Raw genomic sequence first — 22869 nt, 5'->3', positions numbered from 1 at the left:
TCTGTGTGTCTCTGTCTGTTATTCTGTGTCTGTGTGAGTCTGTGCGTGTGAGTCTGTGTGTGCCTGTGTGAGTCTGTGTGTGTCTGTGTGTGTGTGTCTGTGTGTGTGTCTGTATGTACTTACACACTCTGCTGCAACAGGAGACAACAAGGAGGCGATTCCGGTATATATATATACATACACACACACACACACACGCACACAAAGAAGTGCAAGATATGTGTTAAAGTAAAGGGCAGACAGTGATGCTGTATAAATGAAAGAAAAGACCATGAGACAATATCTCGCATGAGGAAGCTTCTCCGTTCCCCCAGGAAATCACTTTCTCTCTGAATAATATTTGCCTGGTTATCGTTCTTTCCCGGTGCATTGATCAGTGCTGGGCAGCCTTACCCAACATACGTGTCCCCTTCAGAGCTACACGCCTCATTAGACAAAATTCGGGCTCTGATAGTCATAAATAATTAATAATTTGCTGGTGGTTGCTTTTGCCATGACTTCCTATTAAACATGCATCCATCAAGCGGCCAGAGCTGCTCACCAGGAATAACTAAGAAAGGGCACTGAGATTTCTGACCACTGCAGTGCTCCTGCCTAACATACGAAACTAAGTACAATTTAACAACTACTATGGGTTTTCTGTGAAGTTTAAGAATAACATATCAATTCTGGTTTTGAGAATGTGGGTGTATTCACTTGCAAGGTTTTTAAATAGCATTCCTGAAGAAATCCACAGACATTCTGTCAATCCATCTTCCATAAGTGATAGATAGATAGATAGATAGATAGACAGATAGATAGATAGATAGATAGATAGATAGATAGATAGATAGATAGATAGATAGATAGATAGATAGATACTTTCAATGGCATAAGAGAGTGTCAAATATTGGGGGGGGTGGGGGGGGGGGGGTTACAACTTAATACATGTACACCCCCCTCCCTGCTCCCTACACCCTTGGATACATTCCCAGGTTTACAGAAACACCACACACATCTAGAGCATAGAAAAGCCATCTTGACAGTCATAGGCAGTAGAAACAAAGAATAAGCTACAATAAACAACAACAATGCGGGGAATGTCAGAGAAATCGTTGTACTACATTCTGTAGTACATAAATAGACATAAATAGTATTGCTCAGTGTTTAATTGCTTATTGTGCTGGGGACACATTTCAAGGGATTGCACTCTGGACAGGATGAGGACCACAGACCAAAAAATTTTAATTGTATCACAAAGAAAAATCTGATGTTAATAAGAGTATGTAGCTCAGGTCATAAGTTTCACAGAAGCACTCAGAGCATGTCTGCTTGTCTCCTTGACTTCTGCCAGGCCAAATCATGTTTTCAGTCAAACCCTTTTCATTACTACCTGAATTTACCTTGGAGTTTCACAGCGGAGCTGAGAGATTCTCTCTGCCTTGGCACTCTCCTGTCCTGCGTGTCACTCTGCACTCCGTAGCGTGAATCAGAAGGGCACATGCTGCAGTTGGGTATGTCTTGGAATGTGTAGGGTACGTCCCAGACAGCCCAAATAACAGGAACCAAGCCTCAGAATCCTCACAGCACTCTTTGCCTCAGGTCGGTCCACGTGTAAATCGAACTCCGCTATAAAGTTCCTTAAGGGCACGGAAACTGTGCCAGAATTTCCCCAAATCTAGGGGATGAAAAGATCGTGGGCTGCTTTTATTTTCAGTATTGACGGGGCCCTGTGGGACGGCTCACAGAGCGGGGAGAAGGCCACAGAATTTGGCAGAAATCGTGAAAAATAATTCAGTTTTATATAACCCCCCGAAAGAACCAATATTGCCAGTTCCAACCAGTACGAAGTTTCCAAGACGGTGCCTAAAGTCAGTTTTCATTTCACAGATTCCAAAGTGCCATATAAATACATAATTAATTAATCATGGCTGTGAGTTTGTGGAATTTGCATGTTTTCTCCCCATATTTGTAGTTTGGTGATTCAGCATCTGTAAATTATTAATTATGTTTGTTCCCTGCAATTGACTCTGTGATCAATGTAACCCTGCACTGCGCATGCAGTTAAAGAAGATGGATGAATATATGTGTCTAATGCAACTCGATAATCTTAACAATTGTCATGTACATGGAAATGTATATTTTAAGGCTATGTGGTTAATCAGTTCTGGTCCGGTGAATGGCAAGATGTGATCATATTAGCCAGATGTTCTGGTGATACACCTGGGATTATGAGCACTGAATGGAAAATGAACCAGGAATGAAAACTGTCAATCTTCTGTTTTAATTAGAGAAATGGATAACGGATGCTGTTATATTATGCTGGAAGCAGGTAGCCCAGTGGCCACAGTTGTAAACAGACCAACTGATTGTCCGTTATGTCTGCCTGTGCTGTAACCCTATGTATATTGGTAAGTACTGTTGAGTACATGAGGTGTCAAAATTGGTTTACGAAATCTACAATGATCTCATGAGCAATAATATAACAACAGAAATGGCATTAGAAATATATGAAATGTCAAAACGTTATACGTTCAAATCACAACTTCCAAAGCAATAATCTTTTCTTGATGTCATCCGGCACTCAGTCATTAAATCTCTCATTTGTAATAAAAAGGACAAACCACGACCGTCTATTGGAACAGACATTACATTAAAAAAGGACCGAATGCAAAGGAAGAGATATATTGTGTATCTAAATATGTACTCAATAAGAAAATTGTGCATACAATATACACCTTATATTTATCTAGTCTGAAGAGGAGCAAGTCACGAACAGGCAATATTTGTGCATAATTTATGTAGAGAGGTATATGTTGTCGCTCCTTAAGTAATTATGTATATAGCAGTAATGGTTTAATAGTTTTCAAAATAGGCCTACTATTCAGAAAAATGTTACATTTCACAGACGATTTGAACCCGAGTTTACGTTGTTATGTAGGCCTATGATTTAGCAGACTTCTTATGACCAATCTGAATAGAGTCCAAGGATAAGAATATTGGGTCTGACAGAGACAACGGATCGACTTCTAAAATGCGGTTATATTAATGAAAAATTAGTGCACCGTGCCCAGAATCGTAAATGGACCCCCGCCCCCCCCCCCCCCTCACACGTTTCTGCCGTGTTTTACTGGTTGGCACGTATTTCCCGTTAAGATTAGGGGCACTACAGCTGATGGGACTCGAAAAGAGAGGGAGCGAACGATCAAGTAAGGATGGGGGATAAAAGGGCGACAGTAAAATATGTGTAAGCGCGTGTGGAGAGAAGCTTTAATCACTTCGCCGTCGGGAGGAGTTTCAGCCCGAAGCTGCCGGTATCTAACGCAGGATCGCGGTCGGAGGGCAGATGCACGGAGGAGCCGCCAGCTTATTAACTTCGGGATACTTGGGCAGGCGTGCTGGCACGTAAGGATAAATCCTCCATATATTCCTTATTGAACCGTTCATGCATTTGCTGTATGCTGACTGTAAAGTTACGTTTTGCAAAACCATCATGCATTATATTTCAGTCCGCGTTGTCTGTAGCAGGACCAAAATATCGAACAAAAAACAAAAGCAAGCGACTTAACTTTATCAACAGACATTTCGAGACGTGATGTATAAAAATGCAAGTATCATTTAAATTTGCCTCACCAGCCGGTAGTTTTTGATAAATGGTGAGCAATTAATTACAGAACTGAAAAGTGACTTAAGGCTACAGATGCAAAGGTTTTCTAAAACAAAACGTGACTTTCATTAGACTGTATTGTAGGACCTGTATTATGTGCCTCATGGTAAAAACTGGCGTTGAACTGAACTTAGTGAACAAATTAGCGGAGAAAGTACAGATCCACTGTATTTCTTGCCATTTTCAAGTAAGATAGCAGAACAGTTTGGTTCTGTGTTATTTGTAGCCTAAATATGAGCCGTCAGATGTGCGCAATTACACTGCTTTGTCTGTCTCCACGTAAATTGTCCTGACGAATATTTCTGCTGCATCTTTGCAGGGAGGTTTGGAAACAAATTCCTTCGCGTGCGATTCATGTGGTAACATACCCATAAATACATAGATATGCTTATACATAAACAAGCATACGTTTGTTTATAAAAATAATAACACCGCGGAGTTATTATTATTATTATTATTATTATTATTATGGTCAGTAGACATTTGTATGTGTATGTGCTTATATACGGTGGTGTGTAGATTTTATAGCTTTTGCTGTCGGTCACGCTTTGAATATCATTGTTATTCTGGGACAGAACTCGCGACTGTATTTTTCATTTTCGTGTTTTCCGGTTCATTAACTTTTTTATAGCTGTTGATTGTAAAATGCCCGGGGTTTTACTAATGAAAATGTCTAATGCATATAAACGCCTTGTGTTTTTTATTATTTTTTCGTAAAACAGATATATGTTTTTCGTAGCGGCTGCCTGTTGTGTTAAAGCCGACACTACCGCACGAAAGAATGATCTCGTTCAATCAAGTGGCATTTGGTGATAAAGGACTGGGGAGACCCGAGACTGCAGTGGAAAGCGTGCTATTTAAAGCGTCATTCATTTGGTCACAGCCAGTAAACAACATTATAAGTTAATTATAGATTTTTGGATGAAATTGCTTGAAAACCTGAGCAGATGTCCGTGAAAACGTAACCATTATTTTTTCAAGCGGAAGGTGGACGATTGATGTTAAATGACATTCTGTTAGACATGGAGAAATATTTTAATTGCTCCTTGTTATAACAAACTCCCAATATATTTAATAAATCCAACTGCATGCTGAAGAGTGCACAAGACAGGTCTAATTTTTCTTTGATGTGTTTAATAAATAAATGAATAAATTAAAAATTTAATCCAGACTGAAACTCATTGCCAGTGGAATTGCACATAGCAAAAGGTGACATTATGATGTCATTGTCGGTGCAGTCATGTGACGCAGGGAATTATCGTCACCGGCGGACGCTGTAACTGCCCTTCTAACTGTCACGGCACACATTTAGCCTCCTGGGATTTCTGGTTTCTAAGCAGCAAAAAAGTGTCTGAGAAATAAATGTTACTGTTATCCCATTAATTTGAATGTGAAATCATTCAGAAATTTAAATGCCACCTCCTTAGGCCAAATAATGCCATTTCAGTAAATCTGATTTAATCACCAATACCAGCTATCAAAAACTTCAGTCTGAGCATAAGGACGTTATTATAATGTTCTGTGTTACCCGACAGCAGCAATGTAATATACAGTATATATACTGTTAAATAATATATTGTGTAATATACATTTTAGCTGCGCTGAGAGGCCATGGTACAGCATGATGCATTTTGCGGCAGCAGATCAGTCACTGGACTGAGGTGTATTTTGTCAACTTAGTTCATATTTCACATTTATCATCAAGCTTTTAGACTCACTGTAACGTGTCACACAATTACCTACAGTAGCTTGGTTTAAAAAGACAGTATTTTAAGGTGCATTTACTATTGTAGAGAAACTGTGGAGAGTACACCAATCATGCAGGTTTTTGGACTTGCTACAAGAGATGCTGATTGAATAAACCCAACCACAACCATGATTTAAACTACTGGGTTTCTAGTGGTTAAGCGTTTTAGACCTTGGGACCAGAATTCAATAGAATTCTATGGAAATTGTTTGTACTGTATTGAAATATTGTTATGTATAATTCCATTTTTCAACAAATTTGCCTATTTTGAAGACCCCTGCCACTTCAGTACATAAACTGGTAATCCTGACACGCAAAATTGTGGTTATGGCAGTTTATCTCTAGAAATTCTTCACGTTTTTAAGTAATCTGTTTAAATATTTAGAATACAAGGGATTTCCTTATGAAAAATCTTAGACATAGCACTTATAGAATATGTCAGTAAAATCATTACAGTAATATATGAAATAGTAATATATGAATATATGAAATTTTGCAGATTTTTTTCAATTCAGATTCTTATTCAGTATACAGCTCCAAATTTTAATCCAAATTGAAATATGTTTTAAATACATTAGCAGTTCTCTATTCAGTTTAGATCCTCAATAACAGAATTATAGACAAAGTGATGCCCATTTGACAGTTTAGTTCCTAGATTGGAAGAGCGATACCTAAATATGACAAATACACACATATACATTACAAACTGTTCACACTACTTAAATACTATTCTCGTGACTCAAATGTTTAATGCATTTTGAACCCTGAATGCATTTAATATGTTTGTTGGTGTCCTCCAAGGATTTAGAGTGGGAATCCTGTTAAATGTCTGCTGTTATTCTGCTACACAGACCAAGAGAAAAGAGTAGGGAAACGATGATGATTTACTTTGTTACCATGAGTTTGTGATGATGAATGGTTTTAGTTGCCATAGGGCTGCCTGAAAAGACCAGGGAAGGCAGAATTCATTCTTCTCAGCCCATCAGCGGCATGTTAAGATGCAAGGCCTCAATTAATTGAGCTGGCAGCAGATTAACATTCTGATGAGATGCAGAAAGTAAGGGGTTTCTTAATTTGAGTCGAAGGAACTTCAGGATCAGGGAAATGACAGATAATTGCTTATTATTTTCAGCCATACCTAAATAACCTTTCGTAATGCTTGTGTCCAACTTCAGTAGCAAGACGTTCAAGAGAGCCGGTCAGTTAGGCTAAGATAAATGCACTTTCGTTGTCAAAACCGAGTGACCTTAACCTTCCTTTCTGCTGAGTTGTGGACAAGAATCACATTCCTGGCCACAGGAAATGTCATGAGGCTGCCTGCAGTATAGAGAATGCAGATCAGAGGTTTTTGCAAGATGACCATGTTTAGAATTTCACATTTCCCTCAATTGCTATAACCCATGTCTTTATTATTTCTTCAAACACATACCTAGGTTCTTATCACCTTCTTCTGTGAACGCACAACTGAACTCTGCTGGGTGGATTCCACCAAAAGTGGGCTTTTTCTTTACATTGTGGCCATTAGGGCAGAGAATATTAATAGCCAATAATCTGGTGCTCTGACTTGACAAAGAGTGGAAACCTTTCCGAATGAGTTTGAGATTCTAGAAGAGATAGATATAAATTGCGCGTATGGTCATACACTAAGAGCGAGCGTCCCAGATCTGGCCAAACAGCCCATGGCAGTGGACCAACAATGGAAGCGGAGACTTGGTTTTCTCCTCCTGGTGCAATATTCCACACACTGGTGCTTGGAGAAAGTTTCTCTTCACTGTAGCACCGAGTACATTCTGTGCACCTTTGTGAAAACACGCTCTGGGCTGCCCTTTATGACAGCTCAGTGTCACAGCCTTGATTTATTACCCTCACGACCGTGTGCCTTAAACCCAGAATTGCTGGATGGATGATGTTTGTATCTAGTGGGGGCTGCAGTGTAAGCTCAGTTCCCCCTGGATGAGTGACCATGACCTGCTGACTATGTGATCGTGTGATTTGAAGGCTTGCATAGCTGAAGAATAGTAGAGTTTAGGATATAGGAAAAGAAGGGTTTGCACATTGTAAGCTATCAAATTTGATTATGCTAGATCAGTGCTTCCCAAACCTTGGTCTGGGGAGTCCCCGGTGACTAGGCTGGGAAAAACACTGCATTGGATTGATCTTAGCATAGTAAGTCAGAAATCTGTCGATGGATTCGGACGACAAATATGACCATTGGGTGGTAGCATTTTTCATACTTCTCTGTTAGATTAGTCAAAGTTACAGGATATGGTTTCCTAGAATTATGTGTGGTTCTGCAATGACAAGAGCAATTGGCTCCTTCAGATGGTACACAGGGATCTAAAATTCAAACATTTCATTTGTGAGGGTGTTCTCCGGAGTGGTTGTAAGGAATGAAAATGCCTTCTGAACATTTGCGAATAGTGTTTCATTACACTAATACCACTCACATTTACGATGGAGGAAGACTCACGTTTCCGATGGAAGGAGACTCACATTCACGATGGAGGAAGACTCACGTTTCCGATGAAGAAGACTCACATTTACGATGGAGGAAGACTCACGTTTCCGATGGAAGAAGACTCACATTTACGACGGAGGAAGACTCACGTTTCCGATGGAAGAAGACTCACATTTACAATGGAGGAAGACTCACATTTACGATGGAGGAAGACTCACGTTTCCGATGGAAGAAGACTGACATTTACGACGGAGGAAGACTCACATTTATGACGGAGGAAGACTCACGTTTCTGATGTTCTTATCCTTGGTCATGCCGTGTTTCAAGGAAAAGGTTGAACTGATGCCCCTCTTCCTGAAGCTCTTGGTTGATTTGTCCATAACTGCTTTGAAGATCAGGGTGGTCCTTGGCTTTTGATGCTGAAGCTGGTGATGAAGTTGAATGTGGCGTTTATACAATTCAGACAGTACCTATTAGTCATCTTACATCCAGCAGTACTCATCTGACTTCCCTGTGGGCCCTGAGTGTTCCTTACTTCCGGTGCCCACACATTGCATTTTATTCTGGAGCTCAGAAGCTAAACCTGGGGTGTGAAGTACTCTTGTCTGTTGGGGAAGGTGATGGTCATTGGTTCTGCTATATCAACTGTCCAGAGAGGGGGAGAAAAAACACAATAGAGAGAAAATGTGAGAATCTCTCATTGATAGCAATGCACCATGTCATGACCCGCAGGGTGTTATTCAGCTCTTTGGAACTTCAGGGCTGTGGGTTTCGTTAATAACCCACACAAAGAGTAGCGGGTTCTTAGCCGCTAGCAACTCCTTTCATCTCGTCAAAAGTTCATGGTCATCTGGGTTGTGCTACATGATAATATATTTATAAGGATGTGAAAATAATTATATATTTGCAGCTGAAAACAATGGATGATTATGCATTTATTTTCATAATGATGTTTTCCAGTGTTTGAATCAAACAAAAATCTTATAAATACCGAAGTACTTCCATATATATGTATATATATTTTTTCTATGCACTCCTTTTCATTTTTGAGTGCTATTTACTGCTATAGATAAACATGAATGTTTTCTGTAGTCTACTTATTCAGGAGATGCTAATATCCAAGGCAACATGCAATTGTGAAAACAGGCCCAACCGGACCTTGGATCAATTGGAGTGAAGCGCTTTGCTCAAGGGCCTAACAGTAACATCACTCTCCCCGTTATGGGATTTGAACTAGCAACCTTCTGATCACGGGCACAGTCCTGATCCGCTGAGGCATGCAAAATGGTCCCTCAGTATCTGCGGGAAACTGGTTTTGGAAGCCCCTACAAGTACCAAAATCCACAGATTCTTAAGTCCCTTATACAAAACAACAAAGTACTTCCATATAACCTGGACACGTTCTTCTGTGTATTTTAAATCATCTTTAGATGACTTATAATGCCTAATACAGTGTACATGCTGGGCAAATAGTTGTTATACTGAACTGTTTAGGGAATCATAAAAAAGAAAAATAAGTTTGTACATGTTCATTTATAGATGTAAGCTATCCCTACGCATCACTTAATTTAGCATAGCGCTTGGTATGTGGCAAATTCAGAATTTGTTTTTTGGAACTTTCCGGATATTTTTTTCCCTGAGCTGCGATTGATTGAATCCATGGATACTGGGGGCCGACCACATGCATCTTTCTCCCTCGGTCTGGAGCCGCCAACCTTTCATTTGTAAGGCGAATGTGATAACCACTACACTATGGAAACCTAAGACCAAAATGTACATTATAAAAAATACATTCAGTTAATCGGTGTTTACTTAGACCGCAATATCAACAGTACAGCATGTTAAAAATGTGGTTGTAGTCTAGTGTGGGTGTTTGTCTGGGTCAGGGTGTCTGCAGGATATAAGAAGGTAAGCACAGTATGTAGCATTTTCCGCAGAAGCGTGTCTCTTCAGGGTCTAATGCCATGATATCTCTAGCCCCCCCTACAGGGTGAACCCCACCTTACACCCAGTGATTCCTCAGATAGGCTCCTGGCTTATATGACACTGCAGTTTGTAACACTGCAGCATTTTTATATGTCAGTAGTTGTTTGTTACTAGTGCTTGCCCACCCTGCACTCACTGTTACACACTGCCCTTCACTGTCCTCTGTACCCTCATTGCCTTTCTCAGCCCTCACAGTCACACTGTCCTTCACTGTCCTCTGTATCCTCGCTGACTTTCTGACCCCTCCCAGCTGCACTGTCCTTCACTGTCCTCTGTATCCTCGCTGACTTTCTGAGCCCTCCGAGCTGCACTGTCCTTCACTACCCTCTATACCATTACTGCCCTTCAGATTCCTCACAGCTGCACTGTCCTTCACAGTCCTCTGTACCCTCACTGCATGCCTTTCTCAGCCCTCACTGCCTCACCGTCCTTCATTGTCCCCTGCACCCTCACTGCATTTCTGCGCCCTCTGCACACTCACTGTCCTTCACTGTCCTCTATGGGCTTCTGCAGTTTTAGGCTCTGCCTCTCTCTGACCCCTTCTTCTCTGCACTCCCCACTTCATCGCTTCACCATCTTCTCTTACTCTCACTCTCTCAGTATCCCTATGGCATCACTGCCCTCTACTCGCTGTCTCCACCTCACTGCACTTACTTCCTTACAGTCTATGCCTGTTTTTCTCTATTATCTTCTCACACTGGTTTATCTTTGCGTCACTGAGTGTCCCCCCCCCCCCCCCCCCCCGCCCATCTCCACCCCCATCGCTGATTGCGTGGTCAGATCAATGGCTCTGAGCTCAGGGACTCTAGCGTTGTTACCAATTGAATTAGATTGAATTAGAAATAAACGACCAAAGCTTCAGGAGTCCCTTTGGAATCGTGCAGGGTTCCGCTTGGACTGGTGTGGAAGGCCGGTTATCTTGGCTTGATGTTGGTGGGATTAAGGAGCCTGCATCCCCTTTTTCTATGTGGCACAGGGGGATTAGGATTTAGTTCCCCGGGAGCCGGCTGCATTTCAGTATTGATTGGCGGCTCACAAATAGAGAATGTCACACGTGTAGCAGAGGTGCATGGCATGCGAGTTTACACCAGTTCACACAGCGATGGATATGACAGTTGGTTCACAGCTCCAGCACTGGGGGTTTGAATCCTACTTCAGCTCTATATGCGTGCATGTTCTCTGCATGTTCTCTGCATGTTCTCTGTGTTGCATGGGTTTCCTGTGGGTTCCACCCTCAGGTTGAAGATCTGTGGTTATGCTAAGTGGCATCCATAGTGTGTGATAGAAATACTAAAAGTGAAATCTTCGACGTAAATTACATACAGTGGCCAAATTGGTATTCTCAAACCGTTTTCCTTTTATTATGTTTTATTTAGCTTCAACGTGCAGGTAAATTGGATTCACCTGGATTTTCATCTCTAATAAACATAAACTGCTATAACATCATACTAAACCCAAACAAAATAAACAGAAATTAGTCTGCCCTCTGAATGCATATCGGTATTTATTTGGTATTTCTTTGGGATTAATTATGGCTTTGAGTCAGCTTGGGTCATCCCTGCCAGCTTTGGCCAGCTGATAATTTCTTATTTTGAAATTTGCTCAAGCTCTGTTAATCTTGAAGGGGCTTATTGGTGAGCAGCACATTTCAATACTGGAGAAGCCATTCCAATGTGGCCTTTTCTCTGAGCTTCGGATCAGTGTCCTTCAGGAAAACAAATATTCCTCCAGTATTCCCACAATATAACTGTGATGCCACTAGATACATCAGTGTAATTAGCTCTGTTAGCCCTGTGCCACACATAGTGCTTAGCAATGAGGCAAAAGGATCAGTGTTTGGTCACATTGGACCATACCATTTTGTTTGGTTGCATTGGACCATACCATTTTGTTTGGTCACATTGGGCCATACCATTTTGTTTAGTTGCATTGGATCATACGATTTTGTTTGGTTGCATTGGGCCATACCATTTTGTTTGGTCGTATTGGGCCATACCATTTTGTTTGGTCGCATTGGACCATACCATTTTGTTTGGTTGTATTGGGCCATACCATTTTGTTTGGTCGCATTGGACCATACCATTTTGTTTGGTCGCATTTGACCATACCATTTTGTTTGGTTGTATTGGACCATACCATTTTGTTTGGTTGCATTGGACCATGCCATTTTGTTTGGTTGCATTGGGCCATACCATTTTTTTTGGTCGCATTGGACCATGCCATTTTGTTTGGTTGCATTGGACCATACCATTTTGTTTGGTCGCATTGGACCATACCATTTTGTTTGCTTGCATTGGACCATACCATTTTGTTTGCTTGCATTGGACCATACCATTTTGTTTGCTTGCATTGGACCATACCATTTTCCACCATTTGACTTCGCATATTCCAGCCAGTTCTACCTGAGAATTTTTTTTCCAACGATGCCTTTTATTTGTCACCCCCCCCCCAAAAAAGCAAAATCAATAAAGCATCCAGGCCTTTGCTGTGTCATGACGGATGTCTCCCATTTCAGCTGTGGAAGTCTGTGATTCCTTTTGTTCATATATACTTATATCTGGGTAATGTAAGATTGGTGAGCTGGCATCTCCAGACTGGCATCCTGTCCGGGGCGTTTCCCTGCCTTATGCCGCGTGGGACAGGCTCCCGATGGATCAATATGTATAACTACCTTATTTGGTAATATCTAGCCACTTACTGTCATACTTTATTATATGAAAAAAGTACACGTCCAAACCATTTTGCAACCTTGAAATCATTTGATAACAAAATAGAACTTTTTCTTCCATTCGTTTTTGACTACACTATGATGTTTAAGCCATTCTCTCACTAATAATTAGAAGTCACTGATAATGTGTAATGTGTTTTGGTTTATTAATAAATACCAGTATCAGTACCAACCACAGCTTGTTTCTAATGTTCTTTGTTTTGTTATTTACTCTTCTCACAATAAGCTTTAAGCTGCTGACACACGTTTTACCTGTGCCAGGAAATCCATGTATAATTAAATTTCTGAATGCTTGAATAGCCAAAAGATAAGTTTAGCTGATGAATGTTTGAATCTTATTAATAGAGCTACTTCAGCACTAATTAGTTTGTTGTTGCTTATTGCTGCATATGGGGATGGCAATGTTCGGCATCTCTCATTTGTAGTGAAGGAAACTTTTCTGTTAAATTGTTAAATCCTGAAATGCTGTGGTTTTAGAAGGACGGAGATTAAACTTCAAACCATGTGTATTTGCTAGGGGGAGATTGAATGTTGTGTTTAGAAGCGTGTATTATATTCCTCACAGACAGTCTCCGGGTTAAGAACATCTGACATACAGACAACTCGTACTTACGAATGGACTGCCGTTTAGGAAAGCCTATTATATAAAAAATTCAGGTTCGTAATAATGAACACATGCAGTATTTTGTGACTCTCATGAAAACATTGTGTGACTTCAGCAGTTTCAGTCAAACATGGTTTTATTAATTATTTATCAATTCATGTGTACCATAGACTGTGGACCACAAGAATGATTCTACCAGGGCACCAGTTGATGACCCAGCATGTTCCCTGCTTTCCCCGCAGTGTAATAAGAGATTCCAGGTCAAATTTTCCTCTAAAAGAAAGTGATTTTTTTTTCCTTGATGCAAAAATGGAGCGAGGTTCTGGTGGCAGGCACCACACTGTAGGCTTGAGATGGGAGGCTGTACATTTACCTGATCAAAGCACACCTGAACATCAGAGTCAGCAGCAGGGCAGGGGATATGCTGAAACACGAAGTCCTGAGAGCCAAGATGAAAGGTTGGACTGAAACGCCACACCTGGGCCACTGCTAGATAAACCATCGCTATTTTTGCCGGTTCAGATTTGGGCGTTATCTGTGGCAGGTGTGCATTTCGTCATGTGACGGACAGAAGCTCATGACATCGTTGTGCTGGAAATCACTCGATTTAGCTTCTACTAAATTCTGCTGAGGCTGAGGTGCTGCTCTTCTGCTTCCTGCCGTGGCTGGTGAGGTGAGGACTTCATTGGGGTCTCCTTCTCTGTTTTTCAGGGTTTCACAGTCAGGAGTCTGGACTCGTTCCTGCATTCAGGCAGGTGACTAGCGAGATGGACAAGCCCTTTCAGCAAAAATACCTCCCCGCCCCCCTGGCCAGATTCCACCCGGCTTTCTCAGCATCGTTTTATGGATTGTGTGTGTGTTTTTTTTCATCATGCTGAATGGGAGCGAGCTCTTGTCCAGTGTCCCCTGAAGTCAAACTAAATGAGATATGGCAGTGCGGGCTAACCATGCGTGCAGTATTGCAAGAAAATCAGATGAGGAGAAAGCAAAGGGCCAAACTCTATTAGCCTAAAGCATAACACTCCTGGACATGTTAGGGGGGGGGGGGCAAAATGGTCAAAGAACAGTCAATGTAAGCTTAGCAGGGGGTGGGGAGAGCTAGAAGGGTAAATACATGCCGATCCATCTCAGAGCATTTCTGGAACTCACCGGCAACCAGATCTCCAAGAGGTACTGCGACGTTTTATTTATCATATTGATATGCTCCATCAATTTGTAGCTGCCTTCTCTAATCTTGAGCATCAGCATTTAGCAACGTCGCACAGACTCGAGCGCCACTGACCTTCAATGATGTTCTGACGACGTACCGACGTCCCGTCTGCTTCTGCGACTCCTGGGCTGTCTCCAGGTGCGTTCCATCATGAGGGACCTCCTGCAGATGTGACTGCACCCCTGCCTCCTCCAAGAATGGCAGAGAACCCCAGCCAGACGCCCCCGCCTGGGGGGAATGAGACCCTGGCTTTCCTGCCGCCCAATTGCTCCGGCTGCTCTCACAGCCTGGGGCCGGAGCTCAATGTGGCCAAGGCGGTGCTGCTGGGCTTGGTGCTGGTGGTCTTCGTGGTGTTCGGGGTCCTGGGGAACACGTTGGTGATCCTGTCAGTGGCCTGCCACCGCCACCTACGCACGGTCACGCACTATTTCATCGCCAACCTAGCGGTGGCCGACCTGCTGCTGAGCGCGGCCGTGCTGCCCTTCTCGGCCACGTTCGAGGTGCTGGGCCGCTGGGTGTTCGGGCGGCCGCTGTGCAGCGTCTGGGCAGCGGTGGACGTGCTCTGCTGCACCGCCTCCATCATGAGCCTGTGCGTCATCTCCGTGGACCGCTACATCGGCGTCAGCTACCCGCTGCGTTACCCTTCGATCGTGACGCGCCGGCGTGGCCTCTTGGCGCTGGGCGTGCTCTGGGCCCTGTCCATCACCATCTCCGTGGGGCCGCTCCTGGGCTGGAGGGAGCCGGCGCCCCCAGACGAGTCCGTGTGCCGGATCACGCAGGAGCCGGCCTACGCCGTCTTTTCAGCCATAGGCTCCTTCTACCTGCCGCTGGCCGTCACGCTGGTCATGTACTGCCGCGTCTATGTGGTGGCTCGCCGAGAGACGCGGTGCCTCAGGGACGGCTGCAAGTCCGCCAGCTCTGACCCTGATGGCGTCACCCTACGCATGCATCGTGGCAACGCCGCCGCATGCGCCGGCGACGAGGAGGCTATACGCAACCGGACGCACTTCACCCTGCGCCTCCTCAAGTTCTCCCGCGAGAAGAAGGCCGCCAAGACGCTGGGCATCGTGGTGGGCTGCTTTGTCCTCTGTTGGCTGCCCTTCTTCCTGGTGCTGCCCATCGGTGAGTCTCTCCCGCCACGCCGAGCGCCGCCGTTTGCAGGCCGAGGCCTTGTCTGCTCCGCCGCTCGGGCCGTGAATACCGTTCAGAAGAGAAAAGTCAGTGCTGTGTGTTTTTTTTTTTTTTTTTACGCGATTTAACTTGCAGGATATCGTAGGATTATAGATGCCTCTGCAGGGTTACTGACTCTTAATAGTTACTTTCAAAATACTCAGAAAGTTACTTTCAAAATACTGAGAGAGAAGCTTATTTGTAACACTGCAGACATCCCATCTTAGTCAGGGATGCTTATGGGTAACTGGGGAAGGGGGTGTGGACTAGGTCGGAACAGTGTTACAGTAATACCAAATACCCCATATTTTTGTTTAAAAGCACCACCCCACCTCCGTCTACTTTGTGAAATGCCAGAATTACATTGTTTGTTTAAAAAACCTGAATGCTGTTTACCGCAGTAAAATATATGGATGGTATGATGGTAGTAGGAATTAGATGCCGCCCCAAGCCTAATGCTGACTGGGGTTATGGCAGTAAAACTCCATGTTGGGTAACTGTGCCACCGCTGAATAGCGGAATGACAGATTTCCGGGACATTGCGCATCATTCGCGGGTTTCAGGGAGCTGCTGTCAGTTTGCAGGAGACTCCCGGAACTTCCGGGAGAGGTGGGATGTCTGTACTGAGTCATTCATGCGTCATTTGTGATTTTTGGCTGTTTCAGATGTAATTATATAAGTAGACAGCTCATGTTCTTAGCAGCCTCTCATGTGTGTGTGTGTGTGTGTGTGTGTGTGTGTGTGTGGAGCTTGCATGTTCTCTTCGTGTTGTGTGGTCTTCCTTCGCATATCTCTGGTCTCCCATGGTCCAAAGACACGCACTAATGCTGATTGGTGTTTCTGAGCTTCCCGTGGCTTGTGATTGTGTGTACAAACCCGTAGCAGAGGATGGTGGCTTTAGGAAGCTATAATTACGCGTCAGTTGATGCACCACATGCATCAGTTGGCTCAGCCCAGGCTAATGCATATTCTATCGTGGACGAGCCATCCGTGACTCTAAAATTACTGCCCCCCCATCACGTACCTGCTGTATGCTGTATGTTGCATCGTTAGCTTCAATCAGCTGGCTGCACTCGTCTTTCAAAAAGAAGTAGAGAGGGAGCCTGCAGTTCAGGCCCTTGGGATGAAAGCATCTGAAGGGTTATATAGGCCTGTGGACGTGCCGTCTGACTGCCGTCATGAGGCCTGCCGCCTTCGTTGTGGCTGAAATGCCAACAGAGGCCCCTGTGTCTAGGCCTGTGGGTCGACTGTGCTCCACAGTGATATATGTGCACGTAGAGCTATGCGTCGTTATTTGCTTCTTTTAACTGGGAACCTAACAGGGCAATCAAAGTAGAAGTGAGATGTACAGGCAACCCAGTCTATTATATGCAGCTTCCAAATTTGAAACACTCACAGCAAATTGCATATAGAAATTGAATTCACACGGGGTGAAGTTCGTTTGTGTAGCTTAAATAGTTGTTCTCGGGATGATTCTGGTGAGTAATTTCTCACGGCACAGTTATGTATGTCGTTGGCTTGTATGAAAGCAGCCCGTTAACTTTTCCATCCCCACGGAGCTTTCGATTTGCCCGCAGCAAGCCAATCCTCACCCTTCCCCGCGCCCCCACCCCCAACTAGATTCTCCTTCCTGACGGTGTACGGATAAATGCTAACAGGCGTCGCTCACGCCCCTCCGTGTCACAGCGCAGATGCCGGGAAAACACAGGCCGGCATCTACTTCCCACTTTTTGCATAGCGTGCTGGAGTCCGACCTGGGGGGGTGCATGAAATCCACGGAGTTGCTTTCGCCAGAATCGGTACTGTCTCTTTAAAGAGGACGGTGCAAACAGGGAGCGGGAGAGAGACCCCAGAGGTGCACAATCAAGCTGGGTGTGATTTTCTACATGCCGGCCTTTTCCATTTCACCCACAAACCACATCCGTTTTCCCTGTTTACTCTCTGGCTGCGTGGTGGTGGTTTTTCATGGTAGCAGCAGACCTGCGCTCTCTCATCACTGTCGCCAGCGTGATTCGGCTGTTGTTCAGAAGATTAAACTTTGATTATCGAACCAACACTGAACATCAATCATGATAACATTTAAACAACAGTACATTAATTACAAACGTGGACATCCGGCACAGTATCGATCTTCCTTACTCACCTCCATTGATCTTATACAACATGGAAAAGCCTGCTTTGTTCCAAGCAGTGCTGTAAAGGGGGAAGACTTAGGATGTTCCCAAAGGTCGCTGAGAGATGGGGGCCCAATATGATATGCTTTCATGAGGCCCTAAATATGTAGTGCCACCTCTGGATCCAAGTATGTGACAGTTTTTATACTCATGCTTTATTGAGAATTGACCCACATGTTTTTCTGACCCAGAGAAGCGGCTCAGGCATCTGCCAGACTGCGCCCCCCCCCCCCCCCCCAGCTCCCTTGGCACTGGCTGCTGACATCCAGGATCAAGCCTTTTTTATATTACTTATGTTCTTTTATAGACACTATTATTCTTGAGCGCCACTTTTTATTGAAGGGATCACGGAGTCATTTTCCTTTCTTCTCAATATTGACATTCTGGATTTTTCGATGCCCACACTGTAAAAAAAGCATGTAAATCATTGTAAAGCCCTTTGAACTTGACAGATGACGCGAGTGCAAATAAAGCAGAAGATTTCCTCGCCTTTCCTTTGAAAGCTGCGTTGAGGTTTGTCTAAACAAAACAAAAAGGTAATCTGACTTTTGACCGATTAGATTTACCCTTCCCAAACAGCCCAGTTTCGCTTGATGCAGACACCGTGGGCGTTTAATAAGGGGCCTGCTGTTTTTGACAAGGTATTAAATGCCACATGCCAAAATTTTGGATGTGTTGGATGTGAGATGGAGGAGCGGTCGGCCGGCGTGAGCGGGCGGTCAGCGAGGCGCTAACAAGCTTCTGGCCGTTTCCGCCTCTCGGCCTCGGAGCTGTCTGGAAGGACGTTGTGAAATCGTTTTTTTTCACTTCGATTTAAAGTTTTCGTTTGCTTCTCCGTACATTTCAGTAGGAAAGGAACCACCCCCCCCAAAACCCCTCATAAACAAGTCAAACCTTTTAATTGCCCCCCAAAGCACCTCATAAACACCACAGCGGACAAAGCGGCATTCTCTGTCATGACAACTGGGCAAGTGACTGAGAGGATGGGGGAGCCTGGACTGGGGAGGGCAAAGTGGAGGCAGTGGAGTAAAGGACTCCATACCGGGAATGGGGGGGGGGGTGGAGATCCATGGCTGTTCTTAGCAGTCAGAGCAGCACGAGTATTGAGTTAGATGGAAGACCACCAGTGCTATTCCATCGCTAAAGTTCACTGCATACAGGCCCAGGTAGGAGGGTGAGGTTTCTCTTGTCAGCCTCCAGGGTTAGTAAGAAGCCTGCTTAGATGCCTGCCTGCATACGGGCTCCATCCTCCCGCGCCCCCAGGAATCAGCGTGATCCCTCCACCTTGACAGCAACCTGATATCAGCACGACAGAGACAAACTGGCTCCTCCCCCTCACAGCTCTACCCCCCACCACCCGCGTCCCGCAGGACATCCACCAGTGCAGCCGGCAGGTCCATCCGTCACGGCTGGAGTGAGGAATGGTCCACGAGAGCAGAGGGGTGCCAGCACTCTGGGTCTTAAGTGCTGCTCAGGGTCCACTCAGAAATACCGTCGCTTTCCTGAGAATCCTGCTCCTTTCCCATTATTACCCAAATTATGTTTTATTAATGTGAACTGTATCTTTTCTAGAAAATTACTGGAATGTGAATATACCTGATTTGGTTCCCTGTTTACATAATGCAGGCCGCTGCATGATATCGACCCGGAGAGGGAAATTAATATGATTTTATCAGAAATATCTTGCAATAATACAAACTTTTTTTTTCTCAATCCTGTTTTCTTTATCATGTCCTTTTTGTCTCTTAAACGCCTCTGCAAGTCGGATTTCTGCCGTCACGGTAAAATATCCTGTGGGATGCTCGTTCCTGGTCCGCGGGCAGAGCACGATACAATCATTTGCGGTCCGCCTGTGATTTTACCCCATTTAATTACCTTTCCACGCCAGTCACAGGATGTTGGATGGTCAGCCACATTTAAATGAAGCTGGATCTTCACTGCCGTACTGTGTTCCTTTGCTGTCAGAACCTCTGCAAGTTGAATTCCACCTTTATGTCTGAGTTAGCACTAAAATAAATTATAGACTGTCCCCGATTTACTGTCCCATTCCGACAGAACGGTTGTACGTCGAGACAGAGGTATGTCGGAGTAGGATATTCTGAGAGTGAGACGGGGAGATGCGTGTGAGAATGAGGAAACTGGCTTAGCGTTGTTAACCGTGTGGCTGCCCAAAATTTATTGTTCCATACATTTTCTTAATTAAAAAAAAAAAACTTTGCTCATATGTGTGAGTTGTAACCCTCAGAGGTTGTCTAATCTATATACAAATTGTTATATTTGTTTACCCTTAATAACACATTATACATTTGAGAGATATTCTATGCAGCTATGAGTGACACGTGAAACACTGATATTTTGCCTGTTTTATTGTCCAAATCCAAATTAATATGTACATACTTAAACATATTTAATCCAATGGAATAATTTCTAGAAATTATTTCCAACATTACAGCATCAGCATTCTGGTCTTAAAATTCATTTCCAGTGAGTACTATATTGGAATACAGATTTATTATGCTTTGAATGCTCATAAAGTATATATTGTGTAAACTTTGTAAAAGTGATGGTGTTCACACCCAGTCAATCGTTTTTGCAAACCACAGGTTTTTACCACTTTTCCATTTGTGGATTTTTAAAATTCTTCTTAGGCACTGGACAGTTGAGTGAACAATTGTAAATGAAAATATAAGTCAAATATATTCCTTTATGACATGGAAAGAGTATGTAACAGTGCCTGTCTGACATCCTATTAATTGGTTGTGCGGTGATGGCTCAAGTCAAATTCTAGGTTGTCATGTCAACCTCATCTGACATATATTTTATCAATAAAATCAAGAGAATTAGTCTAAATGATCTTCATGTTGATGCAAAACTATATTATGTCTGTAAAAAATACAAAAAAAAATCTCTGTAATAGAGCGTCAGCTTCACCATTTCACCATTGGGAACCAAAGCACTATTCATCTAATTTTAATGTTAAATTGTATTTTTTTCTCGCCAAGTAAGTACTTCCTTCCTAGATAAATATCTCTGACTGCCTAAGATTTTTTCAGTGTACCGTATAAATACATATATAGTATGATGATGTAAATGACTACACTCTGTAACATGCAGATAGATGCCAAAGTTCCTGTCTGTACCTGCTGCTAGTTGACCAATCCTTTTATCTGTCGTACAGGCTCCATTTTCCCAGCCCACAGACCCTCAGAAACTGTGTTCAAGGTGACCTTCTGGCTGGGCTATTTCAACAGCTGCATCAATCCCATCATCTACCCCTGCTCCAGTAAGGAGTTCAAGAGGGCCTTCCAGAACGTTCTGGGCCTTCAGTGCCTGACCCGTCGGGCCCCTCCTCGCCAATGTCCAGGCCATGGTCGTGCCCTGAAGCCCAGTCCCACTCCAAGCCCTGCTCAGGCCCCCGGGACCATGAACGGGGCACAGACGGCCCGGGTCCGCAGCAAACGTCTTCTGATGGCCTGCAGCTGTGTCCGGGGCCCCCCACACCCACAGCTCCCAGCCCACGGTGTCACAACACCTCCCATGTCCCACCCTCCTACCACCAAGGTTCACCAGCTCTCCCTTGGCTGGACTGGTGAACCAGTGTAGGCAAATGGAGTTCAAAAACAGGCTTCTGATCCTCGGTCTCGAACTCCTTATCACTGGAGATATAATGAAGCAGGTTACACCCCTGCCAGAGTACTTCTGTGCGCCGCGGCCTGCAACGTGATCCAATGCATGAAAATAAAAGGCGGTGGCTTCGTAAATCCTAAGGATGGGCTTGCTGTTGGAACATCAAGGGTACTTAATCTCACTCGCCTCAGGATAATTTCCTTCTCTATCGGCTAGTATAAGTAGAAGGTGTCAGCTAAATGGCAATGCGAGCAGGATAGCCAAGCATTCTGGTCACATAGACCAGAACGTAACTGTGCGAAGCTTCAGGAGAACGTCCCATTCAAACAAAACTGCTACATGGCCCGTGATTGGCTGAAGGGCACATTTCGTTGTTTGGCTTCTGCTACATGGCCCGTGATTGGCTGAAGGGGATATTTCTTTGTTTGGCTTCTGCTACATGGCCCTTGATTGGTTGAAGGGGACATTTCTCTATGTGGTTTTTATTTGATTTTTTCGCCGCAGCATTCATATAAAGTGTGTATTACCTGTACTTGTTTACTATACAAATAACCAGTCTAAATTTGAATTAATTTAAAGGTTTGCAGTTTATTTCATTTTGCATTGGTCTTAATGCGTCTATGCGTTGCGCATTTTCGTAAGATGTAGTTTTATTCCGTTTTTGTTTCACTCGGTCGTTGTGTTCGGGCTTTTGCTTGTCGTCAGTGTGGCAGCCTGTGGGAAGCACTGCCTTCCGTCCAGGATGTCCCCTGCCTCCTGTCCCATGCCGCTCGCTTCCTGGGAGAGCGTCCAGACTCGCCGTGTCCCCGCCCCCAGAAACCACTGCAGAAAAATGAAATGAAAATAGATGGATGGTTTGGCCGAGGCACGACAGGAACACTCCTGAAAATGGCAGTACATTACCCGCCGAAGAGAATCGCACTCCGTGTAGCTGTTAATCCCCCCCCCCCCCCCAGAGGTGGGATGTGGTAAACAGCAGCCCAAAATGCTTTGCTGGGTCTAATATTTTCTCTTCCGAAGTTTCATTGCTATTTTAGAGGAGGCCTGGAAACAATTACACCTCTTACAGCTCAAGAGCTGTGCGCAGTGCTTCAGAGCTGCAGCCGCCTACTTCACTAGGGTGCTGATGTGCACCGGGGGGTCAGCGCTGAAGCTGGGTCATCCATGCTGACAAAGAGGTTGGTCTGCGCCAATAGTCTGGAAGCACCATTTCCCTGTAGGCAGCGTGTCCCTAGTGTCCCAGATTGCACCTGAAAGTGGAGGGAAGTGGTCTAAGTGAAGAGGCATCCATCAAAGAGGGGGCAGGGAACGATAGTGGGAGACAGCAGACTGCCCCCATGTGGCCAACCCCAGGATAGACTTCATAATTCCTGGAGGAACCCTGCATAGGATATGTGGTACAGAAGATTGATAGATGTATGGCTGTGATTCCTGGAGGGCTTGGTTTCTGTTCCTGCATGTGTCCAGTTATTAAACTCGCATCGCTACACACTTACAACCTGTGAAATGTGTTATGCTC

At 44.1% G+C, this 22869-nt stretch overlaps 1 protein-coding gene across 2 annotated transcripts; it reads left to right on the top strand.

The window, feature by feature from the left end:
* The first annotated feature begins 3081 nt into the window (after positions 1 to 3081).
* adra1aa (adrenoceptor alpha 1Aa) lies at positions 3082 to 22486 on the top strand. Of its 2 annotated transcripts, none has more exons than XM_048989549.1 (3): positions 3082 to 3188; positions 13881 to 15501; positions 20902 to 22486. In XM_048989549.1, the coding sequence occupies exons 2-3, from the start codon at positions 14577 to 14579 to the stop codon at positions 21324 to 21326; spliced, it is 1350 nt and encodes a 449-aa protein (XP_048845506.1). In that variant the 5' UTR covers positions 3082 to 3188; positions 13881 to 14576; the 3' UTR covers positions 21327 to 22486. The 2 variants fall into 2 exon arrangements, with proteins under 2 accessions (XP_048845506.1, XP_048845503.1); XM_048989546.1 differs by lacking the exon at positions 3082 to 3188 and adding an exon at positions 3202 to 3384.
* The last annotated feature ends 383 nt before the right edge of the window (positions 22487 to 22869 follow it).

This window comes from Brienomyrus brachyistius, chromosome 2 (genome assembly GCF_023856365.1).
Source record: "Brienomyrus brachyistius isolate T26 chromosome 2, BBRACH_0.4, whole genome shotgun sequence".
Taxonomy (NCBI): domain Eukaryota; kingdom Metazoa; phylum Chordata; class Actinopteri; order Osteoglossiformes; family Mormyridae; genus Brienomyrus; species Brienomyrus brachyistius.
This window is presented reverse-complemented; position numbering and strand designations above follow the sequence as displayed.